Source organism: Fistularia commersonii, chromosome 18 (assembly GCF_037954325.1).
Source record: "Fistularia commersonii isolate RoL2024-O1a breed Wild chromosome 18, RoL_Fcom_v1.0, whole genome shotgun sequence".
Lineage (NCBI taxonomy): Eukaryota > Metazoa > Chordata > Actinopteri > Syngnathiformes > Fistulariidae > Fistularia > Fistularia commersonii.
Genome location: NC_141301.1, coordinates 13,780,432 through 13,802,357, shown reverse-complemented (window position 1 = coordinate 13,802,357; position 21,926 = coordinate 13,780,432). Strand labels below are relative to the sequence as shown.

The window sequence follows — 21,926 nt, the reverse complement described above, 5'->3', positions numbered from 1 at the left end:
CCAATTACTCGGGTCGCGGTGGGCGGTGCTAATCTCCACAATTTGAAGTCTTCTGTTCACATTGTTGATTAAAATTATTATTTGACAGTACAGTACAGAAGTTATTTGTTGAAAAAAACGTTTCTTAAGTACAGTACTTTTATTTGTGAAACAAATGATTGAGTCTGTAAAATGGTTTGTTCTTTCCTTTCAATGTATAATAGAGTATTTAATTGTATAATAATTGTAAGAAAAATAATAGTTTCTACTTCACGGATTTTGCCGATCACGGGTTCTTTTTGGAACGTAACCCCCCGGGAAAAACAAGGGTATACTGTATATAGGCGGTGTCAGGGTTTTGATAAATAAGTTACCGGAGACAAATATTACCGCCAGGTTATTGGGCGGGTCTAGATTATGGTGGCTTGTTGAGTAAATGGAAAAGCTGATCTGCAGAAACCAGCTGTAATGCTAATGCTAATGCTATGTGGGGTGTCGTTCGTTGGAAGAAAGGAGCAACTTAGTGGGATCAGCTGGATCGGAATGGGAAAAGGTAAAGCTAAACAAAGGAGTGAAAGCTGTTGGATCACTTGAACCGAGGCTCAGGTGGACGTTACCGGACGCTGGTTCCGGTGGCGGATCTTTCCCGGTTGTTTGGAAGGTGCAGATGTGGCCGGTCCGTGTGTGCAAATCCGTCTTGGTATCGATCCCGGTACGGCGTTGTATGTTTGTGAAAGGTTGTGTCTGAGCCCCCCTCCTCCTCCTTCACAGATGGTTTTTCTGTTTTGACAAAAATGGCTTCTTTGACTCCTTTCTTGAACCATGTCTTCTCTGGCCAGAATACGGACATTGCTGTTTTCAAACGAATGGCCCTTGTCCTCCGTGGTCCACCTACACCTGAAAGATGAGGGGCTGTTTGTCTCTCCTGAAAACCTTGCGGTTATTTTCGGAAACTCCCCGCAGGATATTAGAACCGAAGAAGCCTCATGGATGACGGCTGAAACTTCTTCAAATGAAGAAATTCAAGTCCAGTTGGCGAGACAAGAAGATTTCAACATAAATTCTGGGAAATGATTGCATGCCAGGCTAACGGCTAAATGCGATCGCATCTAAAGCTGTTGGGATCCAGGGTTTTCGGTCTTTGCGGTTCTCCTCCTCGTTGCCAGATGGTTGATCTAGAGCAGGTACCTCCACATGGACCGCTCTCCCGGATTCCGTTGATCTCTTCCAGGTGGATCCTCATCATCTCCACAGCGAGACCCGTTATCTCCTTATCCTTCCCGAGTTCTCCCCCGAGTCCAGAATTTCGACATCTCGCCTTTCCTCGCAAGTTCCTGGAACTCCCGTGACGCAACACCAGAAGCAACCCGGATCCAGCGCGGTCATCCGTTCACTTCCCTTGTCAATACACACCTTGCCTCCTCAGTGTTTTTGCATTTGGGTCAGGAGCCCTCGGGAAATACTGACAAAAACCTCAATCTTCTGAGGAAGACTTCAAATTTGCTGCGTTGAGAGTGACGAAAAGGGGGGATGAGGACCGATAACAGAGGGAGAGACGGCAGCAGCTGGTGAGAGAAACAACCGCGAGGACAGACTTGCGCGAGGGATGATGAGCCACAAACAAAGTGGGAGGAATGATCACGCAAATATCATCCAAACCCACTCGCGGTCTTCTTCATCACACAAAAGCTCAGGAAGGCTGTTTATTCCCCGGAGTCAATCCGACCATATTGGCTTATTCTATTTAATATGATTTTTTTTACGCGTCAAAACAGGTGGCGCGGATCTGCTTGTGAGGGAGCTCATTGAAAAAGCGTGGCGTTAAAGCTGTTATACGGCGAGAGGGTCTGAAGAGTGGCAAACAATTAAAAGCAGACAGTAAGGACGCAGCAGGAGGCAGAGGAGGAGGAGGACGCCGGGGGGGGGGGGGGGTGGATGGGACCGAGTTCCTACGAGGAGGGAGCACCGCTGGTGCGATCCGCCTCCGCAGAGACCAGCCTCGCATCCCGCGGAGAAGGCGGCTTCGCGCCGTTCTCTCTTTTGAACGCTGAAGAAGAAGAAGAAGGCGGATGGAGATCCCCGTTCCAACCCAGAGCACCCAGAGGACGGGAGAGAACGTTAGCCTACGCAAAAACAGGTCATGACCCGGCAGGTGAGGCGACCCCCGGTTTACGTCGTGCTCTGCAAACAAGCTGGGAGTGAATGAGTGGGCGTGACGTAAAACAGGCCTCTTGTGAGTGGGCTGATGTCAGAGAAGGAAGAAAAAAAAGGGGGCGGAGAAAAAGGGCAACACAACAATTACTGAGGGCTGTGAGAGTGTGACAGCATCTGCAATCAGACCAACCCACACCGCCTGTGTGTTGGTGTGTGTGCTCATTAAGTCGTGAGGTTAAACCGAGAGGGGGGGGCCAACGTGTCCGTCCGGAGTTCAGAGACGGGCTCTGTGCAACACACACAAACACACACACACACACATACACACAGGGGGCGCACAACTTTATTGTGCTGTTGTGTTTCCATGTTAAATCCTGCGTCTTCCTCCGCCGCCATTACAAACATCTCCGATGTGTGTCGGCTCCACCGAGGAACATTCAAAACACAGGCGGGTTTATTATTGTACTGAACCTGGGAGGCGTTCATACGGTGTGTGTGTGTGTGTGTGTGTGTGTGTGTGCGCTCGGTTTGACACGCACTTCATAATCTATTGATGTTCCTTGCGATGGTGCGAAACAAACGCCTCATTTAAGAGTTTGCAAAACCTACACCTCTATTTACCGCCAATGAGTCACCAACATTCATCCATTCACATTCATTCAGTCGTGCATCATCTACGATGTTTATCCTGCACCGGGGTCGCGGGGTCAGCTGTCATTGGGCAAGAGGCGGGGTTAACAATCATTCACAACCATGCAACCATTCGCCTTCTCACTTTAAACCCAACTGCTCGCTCTCTCGTTCACATTTGGGCAGTTTGACGTCTCCGATTGACCTGCATGCTTTTGGGCTGCGGGAGGAAACAGGAGAACCCGCCCAGATAGCGGGAGAACACGGAGACTCCGCACGTGAAGCTGGAATCCAACCAGGGACCTTCATGCGGAGAGGTCCGGGTGTCCGACATGACAGATTTAAATGTGAGCGAACAGGGGAGTAAATTCGGTCCATTTCTTCCCATGGGTGTAATTTTAGGTTTTCCAACTGGAATCTAGACGTGTGTGTTTACAAACACACTTATATGTTATTAATCTGAATTTAAACAAGGGCTTCTTTTAGGAAATACACAATTAGTGTGTAACTTGCATGGTGCATGTGACGGACATGCCGGCTACAAACGGTCACTGAACACAAAGTGGCTGCTACACTCGTCAAATGTGATGGATTATTGATGTATACATTCAAACCTGGGCTTATGGACGTGACTAATCATGAACGAATCGCCTGAAGAACAGAGTTTTGAATGGAGCTGCGAACAAGCCTTGGTGCACCAACTCACAAACAAACAAACTTTCGGGCGGTGACGTCATAGCGTAGCGGCAGCCGTGCCTGTTACTCCGCATTGTTTACATCATTCTTTGTTGTGTTCTCCTGTTCTATGCTTTTTTGCAGGTATGAAATAACCATCATCTTTAGCCATTTTTTGCCTCATTATGGCTCCCAAAAAGGTTAGAACCCAGTGATAGCGGTGAATGACAGTCCATCTGAAGAAGGAATACTAGCTAATCGTGAGAGCGGCGTTGGTGTTACTACGACATGGCTAAGTTACCAATCAAAAACAAAGATGCGCTAAAGACGGCTAGTGTGGATAAAAGGGTGGCTACGTTAAACGTGGCAAAGGTCTCAAGTCTTAAAAGAAGTAGAAAAGTGATTGTCAGTTTGGATGAGCTAGCTGGAGTTAGCATTAGCGAGGGTCTCATATGCCAGAAGGCTTTACTTTTGCTAATTTAGCGAAGGAAACACAGAGTACAAGTGCTGGTAAGATGAGAAAGCACTCGAGAAAGTTTCTTGAGAGTGCGGTAGGTGTTTGGATCAATGGGGTTTTCACTGATTTGGTTCGCCAACGGAGTCAAAGAACGAATGAAATTTGTGAGCTGAGGTTTCACGAACTGATATTTATAACACGATACAACATCAACTACAATGGGAGTGAGCAAAAATACTACTGGAGACCAGCAGTGGTGCACGGCAGAAACATCCCATCATGTGAGATAGTGAGCACCAACACAAGTAATATAGTTGCACACACAAGGATAACATGCAGGCAAACACACACACACACACACACACACACACACACACACAGCCCTGTATATAAAAATAGCTATGGTTGTGCCTTCACCTGCTCCCATGCAAGCCCTCGGGACATTCAACACCTACACACTGAAGGATGTGTGTGTGTGTGTGTGTGTGTGTGTGTGTGTGCGTGCAAGATCAGCTGGCAGGGAAAATCACAAACCCCACAGTGTAGACAAGGAGCTAATATCTGATGCTCGGATTACACAAGTCGAATTTGCGGTTGGCCGCTGCCAAATGAGAGGAGAGCCAGAAAACCTCCAATTTATGATCAGAAATGCCAGAAAGCGCGTTGATTCGAAGCGGCGCGCGGACGGGCTCGAGGAAAACACGGCCGCCGAGGCCACGCCGCGGCTTGAAAGCGGCCAACCTGACTGATTGCCCCGCCGGCTCCGAGACAGAATGGCTGTCAGAGTGAATGACTGGCTGATGAAAGGGGCGGCCTCCTATCAAGGCAGGACAATTACACAACCGGCGAGCGTTGAGCGCCGCGAGAGGATACAGCAAGTGATAGATGGCGCCCGGGAACAACCGACCACATGTAAAACACACAAGGATCCCTTTCGATGTCCGAGCTGCTGCAGCGGCGATAATGCGAGGCCTTTAATCGTGTTTGTGTCTGCAGCCTGCTTGTCGGAGCAAGAATCAACAGATGCACAAATCTCGAGAGAGACATAGTGGTTTTTCTTTTTTTTTTTTTACAGGCGTCGGCTGATCAATGCCCTCCTCCTGGGAACATGCTTATAAAAAAAAATACAAATCAATAAGAGAACGGCGTGGCTATGTGTGGGAGCAAACACAAGGAAAATTAATTCAGCTTTCTCGGGAAGGAGGGAAAATTAAAAAAGGAAAATAAACCCGTTCTTTATCCAAACGCGCTCGACCTTATTCTCGGGGCGGAATGAGGGGATTTATAAATAAAAAAATTGCTAACAATTACATCGGGGGATTCCTGAATCCACCCCTGTTGTTATACACGTGTAATAAACAGCCAAAAATTTCCCTCCACCGGGAATCCGACTCGACGCTGCGATTACGGAGCGCATTATTTCCCCCTCAAACGACACGACCGACATCCTGTCAAACCTGCAGGGACACACAAACACAAAACCCCTCCCTCCGCTATTTCACATCCGCATCAACTTGTTTCTCATCCTAATTTAGCTTTTATTTTATTTTTCGACGACAACCAAAAAAAAAAAAAATTGCAGAAAAGGCATAATGCGAGTGAAGAGTTGAAGCAAAGCCTCCGCAGCATCTCTCCGTGTGTGTGTGTATGTGTGTATGTGTGTGTGTGTGTGTGTGTGAAAGCGTCCTTTTCCTGACAGTCTTCCTCCCCTCCTTTTAATCATCTTTTGCTCTCCTTCCTCCAGATTTCGGCCGAACCAGCGAGTCATTACAGGCCCACACAACATGGACTCAGTTACCTTCCCGTCCTTCCTCCTCACGTACCGACACGCTTCGCCGTCACGATCGTCTCCCCCGAAACAAACCCACCTCCGAGACTCTCCGAGTCTTCTTTTGTTTTCAATCCCCCCGAAGAGAAATTAGGCCGTGGAAAGACCAGAGGCGTCGCGGAGTCGATACGAGAGGAGACAAAAAGAGATGGGCGGACGCGGCGGGGCAAAAAGGTGATCCAATTAAATTATAATTCCGGGTACGGGAATCTGTGGCGAAGAGAAAAACATGTACTTGAAGAATGAAATAGAGTATAAATATACATCAAGGTACTAATTGGAAGGGTGAGGAAACCTGAATATGAATTTGTTTTTTGACCCTCCTCGCTTTTCCTGCTTCTCGGCCCTCTGCCGCCGCCCTCTCACGTCTCGCTGACCTTTTAACGGCGGCGTCATCAAAGTGATGCCATTTAAATGTGCCGGCGCACGTTTACAAATGTCCTCGCAGTTAAAAGGTCGCAATGTGAATCATAACGCGATAATAACACGCCGCTTCGCTTATCGATAACAAATCAATCTCGGGATGTGATTTTATGAGCGTCTGCCGGCGTCTTGACTCCTCACATGTAACACGCCGAATAGGAAGGATTACGACACAGTTATACCCGACGGAAGTTATTGGTACGGCGATCGATAAAGCTCTGATTGGTTGATTGGCTGTAAAGATCCCGCCTCTCCTCGCCTGGTTACCTTCTCATCCACCCCTGGGTTCTCAGAATGCCTTAGATTTGGGATACTTTTAAGAGAAAGTGCGTGAAAAAAACACAATTAAGTGCATTTTTCAATTTAAACTTTTCGTCAAATGACCCGCGAAGAACGAGCGCAAATTCAGGAGCAGAAGATCTGAGATCTTCGTGCAGAAGAGCACGATCCCGGGATCCTCCAAGCTCCCAGGACCTCAAAAACAACCTGTTCTACCTCCAAAAAAGCAAAGAAAAGAGACAATCCAGCTTTCCCACCTGGGACAGAACACAAATCCAAACACTGAAGATAAAATTGACTCCTGCAGGGACAAGCAGGATTTGGGTATCTGTAGGTCATGTGGAATCTCTCGCTCCCACAATGGTCTCACTCACGTCTCGGCGCACATTAACGCAATTACACGCCTCTAAATGTTGGTAGATGGTGGAACGGTCCTGTAAAGTATTTGGTGTCACGGCGGCGCAGCGGTTGGAGCTTCCACCTCGCAGCAAGAGGATCTTCTCCATGTTCTCCTCGTGTCTGCGTGGGGTTCCTCGGAGCTCTCCGGGTTCCTCCAACAGTCCAAACACATGCAGGTCAAGGGATAAATTGACCAGAATGAAAGAGTGAATAGTTATTTGACTTCATATGAGGCACGAGTGAGAGGGTGAATGGTTGCATATCTTAATATGTTGTGAATGAGTGAGTTTGGTTCTATATTTCTATACAGCATGTAAGCAAGTGAGTGAATGGTTGTATGTCACTATATGACATTAACGAGAGGGTGAATGGCTGTATTTCTAAATCATGTGAACGAGGTGCATGCTGACATCTGACGTGAATGAGAGGATGAATGATGGTATGCCTATATAACGTGAATGAGAGGGTGAATGGTTGTGTGTCATTATAAGACGTGAATGAGAAGGTGAATGGCTGTATTTGTTATGAGTGAATGAGAGGGTGAATGTTTATATGTCAATATAAGACATGAATGAAAGGGTGAATGGCTGTATGCTGACATAAGACATGAATAAGAGGGAGAAAAGCTGTATTTGTTATTATGAGTGAATGAGAGGGTGAATGTTTGTCTGTCAATATAAGCTGGGCATGAGAGGGTGAATGGTTGTATTTCTAAATAATGGGAATGAGAGGGTGAACATTTGTATGCCGACATAAGATGTGAATGAGAGGATGAACGATCGTACGTCTCAGACAAATGTGTGAATGAGAGGGAGAAAAGCTGTATTTCTTATTATGAGTGAATGAGAGGGTGAATGTTTGTAAGTCAATATAAGACGTGAATGAGAGGGTGAATGGCTGTATATCTAAATCATGTGAATGAGAGGGTGAAAGGTCGTCGGCCTCTACGAGACGTGTGATTGGCCGGCTACGACCCCGGCGGTGCGGTCGAATGAATGGATGAATATTTGCCGTGAACGATCACAGGTAGTTTCCCAAAAACGCAACACAGCCTTTTAACATCACACACCCTTCACGAGCAGAGCGTCCACCTCCTGGCGAACCACGTGACGGACGCTCTTGTTTACTCCGTCTCTTTGATAAGGCGATCGGAACCCCGGGGTTAATCATTCAACCGTCGTCTCCGTTCTCAGGCAGGATCGTTCCCGGTCGGCCAAACCGATCTGTCATTCGTCCGACCGTGGCGACGAGTAGGTGCCATGAAACGCTCACTTTGGCAATAATAGAGAGGAAGACGATGATGGCGAGGAGGCCTTTACAGAGCTTCCTGCCTTCAACGCCGTTTCTGTAGAGTCACTCCGCGCTCCAGTCATCGCCGCACGTCTGCCGTTTTGGCAGGAAATTGAGTTTTGCAGATATTTGTGGGAGAGCGCTGCTTCTGCTCCGCCGGCGCGGCACCTGCCGCCGGCTGCCGTCCACTAGCTCGCTTCCCCCCCTCCCAAAAAAAAAATAAAAAAACCACCGTCTCTCCTCCGTCACCTTGACCCAGCGCTCCCAGTCTGCCCAGCAGTGCTTTCGGTGACAGATGGCGCCGATGTGACGCGTCGGCGTTCCAGCCGCCCGAACCCGAGCTGACGAGGTTATTACAGATCTCACACGCGGCCCCGCCGGGCTTTTATTTACGGATGGCTGCGACGTCACATCTCTTCTTCCAGGATCTGTTATCAGCCGTCTGATTTCCCTCTTTCCCCTTGACTGACGTTATCGCCATCATTTCCCGTCTCCTGGGATTCAATAATAAGGCCCCCGTTTCCTTCCCTCGTCCTCCCGCGGATGATGAAGTCCCTCCATTACCCATCTTTGCTCTTTTCTTCGTGCCGATTTTATTAAATGGCTCCCTCTATACTTTTGGTTTTCTCTCCAGCTGTCCTCTCCGAGGGCACCTTGTTAGTTGGTGTTAGTCTTGGCTCTGGCAGCTCTGTGTGTGTGTGTGTGTGTGTGTGTGTGTGTGTGTGTGTTGGAGCTCCACACCGTCACTGCCTGTTTGGCATCAGAGTGACACATTAACTAATAGAATGGATGCGCGGCGCCTTCTCGGGAGCTTTTTGCGTCTGCGACGCTCCTGTTTTGCCCTTTCTTTCCGTCCCATTCACGTCGCTGACCCCTTTTTGCTCCGCCTTGGACACACACTTGACGGTCCACGTGTCCTCAGACACACACACACACACACACACACAAGCCACCGGTTGCTGCTAAATGGAGGTGTTTTCCTACGATATTGAACTAAACGGTCAGGGACGTTCGCGAGCAGTGTGACCTTTCTCCTTCGACGGGAAGCGGGTTGGTGTATTTCGGGTGATTTCCTTCTTTTACACAACTTCCGATGTTTATTTTTAACGGTGAAATAAATCCACCGATGTGAAGCAACTGCTGCCAATTCATTCATTCATTCATTCTTTCTACACCTCATCCTGGGGAATATAGACATGCAACCATTCACCCTCCATAGATAGTCATATAATTTAGGCACTCGCATGAAATATAGAAAGATGAAACCATTCACCCTCTCATTCACACCTCATAAAGAGACATTCAACCATTCATTCTATCATTTATATAGAAAAATAGACATTCACTCTCATTCACATCATTTGGTGACGTTTAACCGATCTCACCCATCCATGCCGCGTAGAGACCAACCACCATTCACCCTCTCATTCCTACAGAGACGTACAAGCACTTCGTTCTTGTCGAGATCTTCTTGTCGTGGCGACCGGATGTGAATATCTTCAGGTATCTTGAAGGCTGCAGAGTTACTGGCTTGTTATGGCTCCGGACATGGAGAGGCTTGGGAGTTCAGAAGTTTGTTCCAGGGAGGGAGAGCTCTGTCTGGATCTCTCTGGCACTGCGTGGAGGCAACATGGCAGGCAGCAGGGCACGCCTCTCCAAAGCGCACACACACACACACACACACACACACACACACACACACACACACTCACGCACACACATGCAATTGGCAGGGCTGCTTCCCCAGAGTCCAATTCAAAGCTGGATCTTCAGTCAAATATGAGACTGCAACTCTTCCTCAGACCTCCACCATTACCCGGCTCTGACCAGGGACACTTTAACCACCCTTGTCATTTGAAACACACACACACACACACATGCACACACACGCACGCACACACACGCGCACACACACGCACACGCAGCTGGAAACTCTGGAGTGAGTCACATGACCCGCGTCCGCGGAAACAGGTGAGCTCTTCGACCCCCACGGCCGCTTTTACCAAATCTAGGGTTCTGTGACATGCACGCGCACGAGCACGAACACGCGCACTCCTACCCAGGGGGCAGGAATAGACAGGTGACGTGCTGAGGACGGACATTTATCGGGTGAAAATGAGCGCACTGGGACCAATTTACTCTACACACACACGCACACACACACACTTGCATACACGCACACGCGCCATCTCTGTCTGTCACGGGGATGAAAAGAGGGGAGGGAGGGAGGGATCGATACACGCCACACACACACACACACACACACACACACAGACACAACACAATGTGCTGGAGTTTGGACGCCCGCGCACACGCAAGCGCGCACACACAACACACGCAACATGATTTAAAACAAGGATATGAAACTAACTGGCTGAAAAGCGATCGGGTGCGACGTGTCTCTGAACTCCCACGGGCGAGTGGGATATTCACTCCTGGTGGGAGTTCGGACACACACACATATACACACGCGCAAACACACACCCGGGGTGAGAGGCGTGTTTCCCGCCTGTTGCACGACAACCCCACTTCCCACTCCACGCCACGACCCCACGGCTCGGACGGAAACACTCACATGGCGAAGTTCCTGCATCCGGTCCTTCATGGCGTCGTGCGTCTCCCGACGGCCGCCGGTCCGATCCCGGTGGCGTGCACGCGGAAGAGGATGGAGAGGAGGAGGAGGAGGATGGAGAAGAGGAGGCTGGAGAGGAGGAGCGTTGTTTTTATTTCCCGCCCCTTCCTGCGGGTCTGGGCGGCGGGAGAAGGTCCACCTCACCGGGAGGCGCGCAGGTGAGAAGATGCTTCCACCTCCTCCTGTTCTTCTACTTCTTCTACAGCTGTTCGAAATAAACACAACTATCTTCTTTCGGTGAAACCGGGCTGGACTGGCGACCCTCCGCCCCGGAGCGCGCGCGTGTGTGTGTGTGTGTGTGTGTGTGTGTGATCGATCGAGGCGCAGATGAACGCCCAGGTGGGTCCAGCGGAGCCCAGGCGCATAGCGCCCTCTAGCGGCCGAAAGGAGATCGTCAGGAGCGTCCAGGTTCTTCAGCTCATCATCTGCCTGCATCCAACCCTCTCCTCCTGCTTCCTCTCCTTCCATCCATGAAGCTCGTCCCTGGTCTTCCTCTGGATCTCCACCGTCTCTCCTCTGTGTCTGAAACATCTCAGCCCGACTTTACCTGCAGAACATCTACCGCGTCCCTCAACTTGACCCCCTGATCCTCTCCACCCTCCAACAGAGCGCCTCCACGTCTTCGTCCAACCTTCTCCTCGGCGTCTCCGCACCGGGCGCCATCTCCAACAATAGCAAATGGATCTGACGAAGCAGGACATGAAAACCGAAGTTCTTGTAGCGGCGGGTGGGCCGAAGGCTTTTTCCCTGAAATACCAATAAATCCCATCATTGGCTCCCGCCTGCAAACACAAATGGTCACGACATCTAAATGAAATTTGGAAGTTTAATATAAAAAAAGCGTTCTATTTGAAAACCACAGCAGCTTTATTCTTGTTGCATATTAAATAGAGAAATGATATAAATGTGCGTGCGCCGCTCCCCTGCACGGCCGTCACTTGATCTCCAAACGTTGCAGCTCCAGCGGTGATGGTGGTCCATCAGGAGGTCCATCAAGAGGCACGGCCGCGCTAGAAATGCGGCTTCCTCCGTCGCCCGGTGTATTTGGTGTCGGCTCGCACCTCCCTGCGGGCGGGCGGGACCGCAAGAGGAGACGCATGTTAACGGGAGCGGCGTCAACGAACGGCGGGCGACGCGGCGGCGGCGGCGAACGTACCGGCCCTGCCTCCGCCTCCTCTCCTTCTTCTCCAGGATCCAGTCTCGGCCCTTCTTGGCGGACTTCCCCTTCATGGTCTTGAAACGGCACCTTTTTGCAGACACAGATCGGAGCCGGTTCGTGGAGGTTTGAGGCGCGGCGTGTCCGGGCGACGGCGTGTGAAAGGCGGGAAAAGCCTCCTGACGGGACTTGAGTCAGGAGGGACAAACACCTCTGTCGGGTTGTTCTTGGTCTTCTAGCTTTGAGAGCGCAGGCACGACTCAGCCGGCGCTCTGAGGCCAAGACCCAGTTTGAGAAGAACTATCCTGGGTTTTGGATCGTATTTTTCACTCCATAAGTCACACTTAAAACCATTACATTTTTCTCAAAAATTGTCTGTGCGCCTTGTGTGATTTCTTGTTGTGCTTCCTGACCTATCACCAATTTTGTGTGTCACACAATTGTTTTAGTGTGACCTTTTTAAGCGACAAAGCCGCTTCGCTTGATTATCGGGCCGTTCCTTGGTTGAATTTGGGTTGCGACGTCGGACAAGTTAGATAACAAAATGCAATACGACGTTTTCCCAACGACACACTAACTTCCGGTCACTAACGATAAACCAATCAGAGAACAGTACGTAGTAAGGAAGCAGACGAACTGGGAAAGAAGACCAGACAGTGTCTAAGGCAGAGGTGGGCAAACATTTTTATCCGGGGGCCGCATGGACATAGTATATTAAGACAGCGGGCTGCAATAATCAAAACTTTCGCTTTGTACCATACCATTAAAGTTAAAAAAACATTAATTTTTTTACTTTAAATTCATTCATTTTGAATCGACTATGTTGAAACACCAAAGAAAATAATATTTTAATGATGAGAATAAAGTGCAAAATGAATATTGACTAAGAAAAAATGTTGCTGATATCGGTAGTAAAAGATCTCGCGGGCCGCACTGGAAACTCGTGAGGGCCAAAATTGGCCCGCGGGCCGTAGTTTGCCCACCTCTGGTCTAGGGGAACAAAGCGAGATGAATAAAGTTTGACTGAACTGACTGTTTTGCTTGGCTTTATATACCGTATGTTTTACCACGTGCCTTATAACGCGGTGCGGCTTGTGTATGAAAATAGACCCGTTCGCGCCTCATGATGCGGTGCGTCTTATGGCTCGCAAGATACAGTAAAATAATGATTGCTGAGGTCATCTTGGAAACTCGGAGACAAGCTCAGACCGGCCATGAAGCGGGTTTTTGTCGTCACGGTCGGAGACGGGCTTAGCAACAAGTAGATATCTATCGGGCAGCACACGCGTCTGTGGGTGTCCTTACCTTTGTCCTGAGTACTGGACTTGGTTTGCAACGGTCCTGTCTGTCGTTTCTGTTCCCAAACCCTGAAGCACAGACAGACAGACAGCAAAGCCTTGACTTTTAGGGTTTTGTCGAGATCGAGATCCGAGTGAGGAGGGGGATGAGCTTTTGACACCGACGAGGGGCGCGCCGCCTGTTACTCGGTAGCCTGGAGATAATCAGGGTTAAACGGGAGCGAGGTGCGCGTGTTGTGGACTCGTGTGTGAAGAGATGGTGAAGTTGTCGGTGAGACGTGGCGACGGAGAGCATCATCTGCGAGAAGGCGGGAGGCGTTTGCGGGGATTTGGTGCAGCGGACGGTGGGAATGTCAACGGACGAGGTGTCGGAAGAGTTGTTGACAGCCGGTCGGGGAAAGTGTTCAAGTTGCATTTAGCAACACGTTGAAGCATTAAGTGTGTAGCAGGCGAGCTCAGTTAAGGAAAGAGCACCAATGAAAAACTCCTCCATCAAAATATCATGGTAAATACACTTAATAAAATCTGTTTATTGCTCTACATTCTCTTTTATTATGTATTACTGAGTTTCTGCAGGTATCAGCTCATCAAATTTAAGGCGTTTTAATGCCATTTTCAATGCAACTTTACATAAATGTAATGCCTCATGTCCAACTGCAGATGTGTTTATTTATAATAATGATAATAATTTCCATCTGGAATGGATTTCATACAGAAGTAGATGTGTACGTTTGACCTTCCAAGTGACAATGGAACATGGATTCCACCTTTTCTATGATTATTAATGCATATTTCTTAGTTTGTTCCCAAACTGTTGTAAGTGTTGGAACACCGGCCGTAAGCAAGAGCCAGTTCAAGGGTTCAGCTTGACAATCATAACCGATCATAACACTATTCCAATCAAAATTATGACATTTTTAGATAGCCTCATCAAAATAAATTGTGAATAGCAACACCTTCATTTTTGCCTAAACTATTGAATGACTTTTAATGACCTGCTGAAACCCCGTATTAGTGTTATTATTATTTTTACATCAATTGTTATTTTTGTACATTTTTCTTATTTAAAAAAAAAAAAACAGGACGCTGGAACTGATAAATAGCGTTTCAATTCATTTCAATGGGGAAATTGAATTTGATATTCGGCAACGCCTTCATTTTTGCCTAAACTATTGAATGACTTTTAATGACCCGCTGAAACCCCGTATTAGTGTTATTATTATTTTTACATCAATTGTTATTTTTGTACATTTTTCTTATTTAAAAAAAAAAAAAAAACAGGACGCTGGAGCTGATAAATAGCGTTTCAATTCATTTCAATGGGGAAATTGAATTTGATATACGGATGAATTAAACTTGTAAGTCAAGGTATTACTGCGTCTGCAAGGGGAAAGATATTGGTCTCTTACTTTAGGAAGAACTCCAGTCACTCCGGCAAACAGACAAAGGAAGAACCTGGGGAGGAGAAGCCAGTCGGTGAAAGTCAGTCGGCGAAAACGGCGCCGCTCACGATCAAGAGGGAATCGGCGGCAGACAGCGCGAGTCGCCCACTGACTTCTTGGCCTTGCTGCTGTTGGGGTAGTCCACCACCATGCCTCCGCTGAAGCCCGCCCTCATGGCCTGCGTGGTGATCAGCTCCAGCTGCGGAGGGGGAAGGACGACACTCAGCCGTGGAATTCAGGCGAGAAGATAATCTCAGGGGGTTCGAGGACGGGTCACCTGTTCTGAGTTCTCGGGGTAAAGCTGGAAGACGGCGCGTGCTCCTCTCGACTGGAACGCAAGGAGGAAAACGTCAGGATATAAATAAAATGAGACACAGTGATATCTTGATTTACGAGTTCAATTGTTTCCGCGATCGAGCTCGTAATTCGATTTGCTTGTATATCAAATTACATTTCCCAATTGAAATGCATTGAAACGGTATTGATCCCTTCCAAACCCCCGGTTTTGGTTTTAAACGAGAGAAACGTACTTTATAAATAACAAATACCGTATAAAAAAAAACATTTTAAAAAATGTTAAGAGAGAAATCAATTTAGGTGTATTTACATGGAAGACAGTACAAAGATGGAGGAGGCTTAGCTTACTGGCTACACACTTAATGCTACAACGTGTTGCTAATGCTACGTTAGCCACGCTTCATAGCTAAACTTCATTCATGGACGAAGTGATGCGGCTCCTCTTTTTTAAACCATCAAACCGTCCCCGACCAGCTTTGTATGACACTTCCGATGCCTCGTCCGTTGAAGTCCGCTGCACCAAATCCCCGCAAACATCTCCCCCCTTCTCACAGGCCACGCTCTCCATCACCGTATCTCACCGACAACAACTTCTCCATCTCTTCATGGACGAGTCCACAACACGCACATCTCGCTAGCGTATTTCCATGATTTTATGATTTTTCTCTAAGCTACCTAGCGGCGGACAGCGCGTCCCACTCTCTTTGAACGCTACTTTACAGACGGGATCTGACGCTCATCCAGCACCTAAATCAGATGTAAGCTCCTATCACAAAGCAAAAAAAAAAAAAAAAGAAAAAAATGAACCATTCAAGAGTTGAAGCACTCGTAAGTCAAGGATCCAGATTTATTCACCTCTTAATGACTCAGCTAGACTATCCAGCCGGGTCAGAGTGTGAGCCACTCACCAGAGAGGAATACAGCGTGCTGAAGAAGGCGTGGAGTCTCTTGGGAGGGCTGTGTCCCCGTTTGTCAGCGTTGCAAAGCCACTGCAGGGCAGAGATACTGACAGGGAGCGCCGTCGATTGGGGAAATATTCGGAAGAAAAGTTAATTATTGTTGTCTGGAGGTTCTCAGTCATCCAGGTCAGGCTGAATTCTTCTTGTCTTGGCAATTGGACTCGAGTTTCTTCACTTGAAGACGTTTCAGCCCTCATCCGAGAGGCTGTCGTTCGTTGGAACAAAAGAGTAATCTCACAAAATTGCTCTTTTGTTCCAACCAACGGCACCTCCATTAGCATAACAAGTCCCTTACACCTACTTTCTGCAGATCAACTCTTCCACTTACACAATACGACGAAACTCAAGTCGAGCTGCAGAGACAAGAAGTTTTCAACAAAAATTGTTATTGTTAGTTTTTTTGCGCAGAACGGAGTCCTCGTGCACCTGATGCAGCCGTCGAAGGTTCCCGGTCGGAAAGGCATCCCCTGGCCCATGTCCCCCACCAGCAGGTCTCCTTCCACCTCTCTGTCCAGAGCAACATCTGAGAAAGAAAAACAAGCCCTTAGTTTGTGTGTGTGTGTGTGAGTGTGTGTGTAGCATTCCATTCATTCATTCATTATCTATAACATTTATGCTTCACTCCTACACTCAGGGTCGTAACGTTCACATGTCTGGACAATTTAGGATCTTCAATGGACCTCCTGCATGTTTTTGGACAGTGGGTGGAAGGTGTTATAAATCATGAGAGAATGAACACACACGCACGCACGCTCACACACTCTTTTTGTACAGCAATGAAAGCCTTTTTCAGCTCCGCTGTCAAATTAAGGCCGCATATTGTTTGATTTGAAGAATCCAACTTTAAAAAGGAAAAAAAAAAAGCCTTCATCAACTCCGCTGTCAAACTGAAACCGCATATTTGTTCAATTTGAAGAATCTAACTTTAAAAAGAAAAAAAGCCTCTTTTGTGTTATAAAACAACAGTTTTAAAACTGAGGAAAAGATGTTTGTCTTTGTCAGCTAACAGCCTTTGTTGTCAATAACTGTGATCTGAATCAGAGGCCGCATCAGGTGACTGATTTGCGCCTTCTAAATAATAAACCAACTGCATCCATGTTTTTCTGTGCATTCTGTCTGGGGTGTGATGATAATATTGTGAAAACATGATTCTGAAAAATCGCGAACGCAGTCAGAAATCACTCCTATGTGAATCAAAAGACTCCAGTACTAACCCAGCATCGCCGTGCTGATGTCGATCCCGACCCAATAGTGTCCTTCCTCCGACAGGTAGTCTCCGCTGAGCCCCGAGCCACACCTTGTCATCAGACACACACACACACACACACACAATACCATAACTCAGGGTGAGACTAGAGCAACAACATTACATCGGTCCCTGCTGGGCGAGCGGGCCGCCTTTCAAACAGGGCGTAGTCTTCAGCTGCAATCCACTAGATGAGGCGTCAGTGATGGGAGGAGGACCAAAACAGTGTTTTCTTAGGAGAGTGAGAGAGGGAGGCAGGGGCCGGCCAGCTGCCAGATGCAGGTGCGGTGTGGTATTACAGAGGAGATGTTAAACAGGATGCTCCGTCTCCTCCAGACAGAGACGTTGACGCACACTGTCAGCAGCTGCCTGCATATTGATTGTTTTAACAGTGGGATCATTGTCTTTATTGATCCATAACAGGAAAAATTTTATCATGCCTCACATCGCCTCGGATATAATTAACTTTTGTGCCGGTTTGATTATAGCCTGTCATTTGATATGCACAAAGGGCTGAGATTGTGTGCACAGAAGAAGAAAAGGAGTGCAACTCCTGCAGTCACCATGGTTACCCAGTTGGGTGACATGTATATTCCTGCTGTTTTCTCCAGGTGTTTTCTTCTTTTAGATCATTTATTCCGACACTGGCTGGACTCAAGACAACGAACAAGTGAATCCTTTGAGGGAAATGTACTTTTATCATAATACCTCAACCTAAAAACACATAAATTTATTGACAAGAAATTTACTGACAAACCTCAAACTCCAGTGCTGTAGCTAAACTGAAACAATGTGATGTATGCCACATAGCCCGTCCTCTTTTCCTTTTCTATAAATCTCCTCTAGACCTCCTGCTTGGTGGTTCCAATCCTTCTACCCAGATCTTCATGATGAAAAAGTTTTTTGTCAATTTGTCATTTGTGAAACCCAAATATTGTATAGATTCATGACACATCGTGTAATATTTCAAGCATTCATTTCAAGAAATGATGGCTTACATATAATGAAAACTGAAAATTCAGTGTCTCAGATATTATACTGTGTCAGGTGAAGAGCGGACACCGCGGCTCACCCCACATCGAGCAGGTAGCATGGCTGCTCCTCCGGGAGGTTCAGAAGCTCCACGGCTCTCTCTGACATTTGGGTCTGAATCTCGATCATCCGAGAGCTGGGAGAGCACAGAGAAAAGCAGTTTTACGTGTGCTTTGAGACGCACTGAAAGAGACTACTCAGACACGCAGATAATCATCTTTGAGCCATATCACAGAAGCAGTCTTTTCTTCGCTGCTTTTCCAGGCACAAACATATGTGACATAATAGCTTGCAAGAGATACATTGTCACGCATATTTGACATTGTTGACAAGCACACTACATCACACTTACTGTGTGTCACGCACTGTAAAATAAGTCGCCGCTCCACATGAGAACAACTTTATTTATCCCGAAGGAAATTGTTGTGCCAGAGTTTCAAGTGAAAAACATAACAGTAATAGATAATAGTAGATTTGGCGGGCACATCTGTTTTCTCTGGCTTTTAATAGTGTAAGTCACAGCTAACATCTGTGGTAAGTTTTAATACATCCATGAGTAAATGAATTTTGGTTTTTAAATGTAATTGATGTAATTGAACTGGTCAGCTTTACAGATAAATACGGACTATATGGGACAAAAAGGACAATGTATATTCTTTGAGACAAGCACTGATAAACTAAGATGAAATCCATATAATAAAAATTGAACATTGAATAAATTCAATAAAATGAAATTCGTGTCACAGTTACAAAAATGATACCAATTCTTAGTGAGCAAATTGTACGATAGTACAATTAACTTCAAAGGGCAGTATTAATTTGAAGGTTTCGGCTGATCGATATATCATTTCAGTGAGGTCAGAATCCACTGGTGATCAGAAAAACAAAGTCTTCAACAGTCTAGCAAACAGAAAGATAAATTGTTTCATTTAAAATGCACAGAAAGTGTTTGATGTTTGTCATGCAACTTGTAAACACAGATCCAGACTCACTTCTGGGAATACTTCTTAGCCTCCTCTTCATTGTAAAACTGCAAAAATTAGAACACAGCGGGTTAACAGCCGAACAGCTGCTGTTTTGACCGGCAAGGCAAATGTGTCATCACACAGAAACAAACTTGTTTTTTTTTTAACACAGAAAATCGTCGGTGAAGTTTGTATACTTTGTATACTGTTTGGCGTTCAAAGCACGAACATGCTAGCAAGCTAGCATGTTAGCATTAGCATCAAGAAACACCGTCAAAGCGGACACTGACCACATCTGGAGGAGCCGAATGTTCGGGTCGTCGACAGCTGGAGGACATGTTTCCGTGTGTGTCGGTTCTTAAAATTCCAACGTCAATATCTCATTTCACGCCACACTCAGCCTGGATGTTTTGGGAACACGGCAAACACACGTGAATACTGCTGAGCTTCTTCTTCGCCTGTATTAAAGTGTTTGTCGATGTATTTTCGCTACCTACTGGTCATCCACGTACATGACAAGCTCAATAATGCAATAAATCACTTGTCAAAGAGTGGGCAATTTACACGAGACAACAAATGATCTATTAACATTTATACCGTTTTTCATAATAAATTAGATACATCTATTTCTAACAATTTTGTAATACCGGAGACCAAAGGAACACTGACTTGTTATGAAGAGAAATTCGCATGATACAAATAGTAATCGGACAAATATGATAAGATAAGTTAAAGTGTTTTAGTCAGGGAAACACCCGGGTTACGGTAAAACGTCTGTTTAATGAACAATCGCTGTTTGTGGCCACAGTCACGCCACACTAGCCTGCAATACAACAAACTATTCCCGTTAGATTCAGGGTAAGACAAAAACAGAATTCATTGCACCCCAAATTCCCAGCAACCCCAAAATCACACAAAAAACAAGCATTAACATAAACCCCAACATTCGTGACTCGCTACATTATGTATTTCCAAAATATACGTCCCCAAACTACTGTTTACACGTAAAAGTCCCTTTTAAAATTAGTTAATTTTTGTTCGAATATTCATTAGTCTTTCTTGGTAATAAAGACCGTCACTCTTGGGCAATGAAATGTAAATAAATAAATGAAAAATCCAAACTTTACGGCACGAGTTTCTATATTGTCGTCGCTAATCCTGCTGCCCGATTGGCTGAGAATGAAACGCACTTCCTGTAAACATTAGCTCTGATTGGCTTTCTGTGCTGTGACGTAGACGGATGCCGCATTTCTTTTCCGGTTTGTGTCACCGGCGCTCTCTTGCTAAAATGGCAGAGGTCGGTCAGAAGCTGGGCGGTGGAGTTTACCGGCTCTCCGGCGCCGGGGCCGTTCGGCGTCGGCCAAGCGGCTCCCGGGGGAGCGTCGTTGCACTGCTGGTCAACGGCACCTTTGGGGACACTCGGAGAGAAGTGGACTCAGACCCGGAGCGGAGCGATAAGCTAGTAAGGCAAGGTCCTCGGAGAAAAGCACACAAACTTTGCAGAGGGAGAAGTCAACAAGTCGAAGGAGATTTTCTTTGCTCCATCTGTTCGGATCCGACTGCACCGGATATTATAAGACGGCTCGAATTACCAGAGAGTCTGCAAGCGAACCGAACCGTGTCAAATATCTCACCTGTAAGACTGCAACAGAATTTGCTTCCTTCCAGGATGACCTCCTGGACCAGGCCAGTTGTTTCTATGGACTCTGATATGTTCAGGTCCCCTCAGCAGCTCAGAGCCTTCTGTACGTTGATCTTCATCCTAGCAGATAGGCGAGCTGAGGAGTCGTGCTCCGGGCGACGACTCCTGGACCTCCGTCCTCCGCACAGAACAACCAGACGTTACACCTGGAAAAGCAAAAGCCACGACCAAGATGTGCCGCTGCACAGAAGCAGAACGGCCTACTACGACATTCTCAAAGTGTCCCCGAGTGCCACGCAGTCCCAGGTCAAGACAGCCTACTACAAACAGTGCTTCCTCTACCACCCTGACAAGAACCCCGAGGACCAAGAAGCCGCCCGACGCTTCTTTGAGATAAGCGAGGCCTACGCGGTGCTGGGCAACATCAGCCTGAGGAGGAAGTACGACCGCGGCATCCTCACCGAGTCAGACATCAAAAGTTCGGCGAGACCGTCGCCCAAAGAGCCCAGGAGCAGATCCGCCGGGCCGCCTCAGCAGCGCCCCAGGCGATTCTCCCAGCCCGGAGGGAAGGCCACGTTTGATTTCGACGCCTTCTATCAGGCTCACTACGGGGAGCAGCTGCATAGAGAGCAAGAGCTGCGAGCCAGGAAGCAGCAGCAGCGGGAGATGCAGGAGCAGAACCTCGGCAAGTGGAAGCAGGGCAAGATGATGGAGATGACCGTGGCGATGCTGCTGGCCACGGCCGGCCTCATATTCGTTCATCTCAGCAAAGCCTGAAATGGAAGCTGCAAGCTGACCAGCGTGACACGACCGTCGGGTGGGGGGGTATGGAGGGTATCAGGCTACCTCGGACTATTTTGCAAGTGTTGCACAGTTTCAATGATTTTAAGATTATTTTTAGAAAGTTACAGGCACGAGACAAGAATAATTAATATTCCTACAAACCTGGTACGGCTCCCGATGAAGACGAAAACAAGGACGGCGGTTAGAAAGTAAACTTTGAGCATGTTGCCATACATGCGAATCACAAGTCGGTTGAATCCAGAGCTCAGGGCTTGATTCCTTTCGCAATATATCTAGCAAACAATGAAAATGAGGTTTTTGCTGATTTTCAGGAATACATTTTGCATTTGAAGACTTTCT

At 47.2% G+C, this 21,926-nt stretch overlaps 3 protein-coding genes across 5 annotated transcripts in view; 1 reads left to right on the top strand and 2 right to left on the bottom strand.

The window, feature by feature from the left end:
- stx1a (syntaxin 1A (brain)) overlaps nt 1-11,330 on the bottom strand; it is a 59,228-nt gene extending 47,898 nt beyond the window's left edge. Inside the window, exon 1 of one of the 2 annotated variants that reach the window (XM_086165088.1) lies at nt 10,690-11,330. In XM_086165088.1, coding sequence (XP_086021214.1) covers nt 10,690-11,277 — 588 coding nt within the window. In that variant the 5' untranslated portion in view covers nt 11,278-11,330. The remainder of the gene's footprint in view (nt 1-10,689) is intronic. The other variant, XM_086165087.1, reaches the window with a different exon arrangement.
- Nucleotides 11,331-11,558: 228 nt separating this feature from the next.
- bud23 (BUD23 rRNA methyltransferase and ribosome maturation factor) lies at nt 11,559-20,196 on the bottom strand. 2 transcript variants are annotated; one of them, XM_086165090.1, is made up of 12 exons: nt 19,432-20,186; nt 19,169-19,206; nt 18,217-18,312; nt 17,113-17,195; nt 16,325-16,421; nt 15,848-15,944; nt 14,920-14,970; nt 14,756-14,841; nt 14,610-14,655; nt 13,208-13,269; nt 11,903-11,992; nt 11,559-11,811 (listed from the first exon to the last, which is right to left on the bottom strand). In XM_086165090.1, the coding sequence occupies exons 1-12, from the start codon at nt 19,477-19,479 to the stop codon at nt 11,757-11,759; spliced, it is 849 nt and encodes a 282-aa protein (XP_086021216.1). In that variant the 5' UTR covers nt 19,480-20,186; the 3' UTR covers nt 11,559-11,756. The 2 variants fall into 2 exon arrangements, with proteins under 2 accessions (XP_086021216.1, XP_086021218.1); XM_086165092.1 differs by lacking the exons at nt 11,559-11,811; nt 11,903-11,992 and adding an exon at nt 11,999-12,174 and having other exon boundaries at nt 19,432-20,196.
- Nucleotides 20,197-20,412: 216 nt separating this feature from the next.
- Nucleotides 20,413-21,592, top strand: dnajc30b (DnaJ (Hsp40) homolog, subfamily C, member 30b). Its single transcript, XM_086164588.1, has one exon. The coding sequence runs from the start codon at nt 20,430-20,432 to the stop codon at nt 21,558-21,560; it is 1,131 nt and encodes a 376-aa protein (XP_086020714.1). The 5' UTR covers nt 20,413-20,429; the 3' UTR covers nt 21,561-21,592.
- Nucleotides 21,593-21,926: the final 334 nt, after the last annotated feature.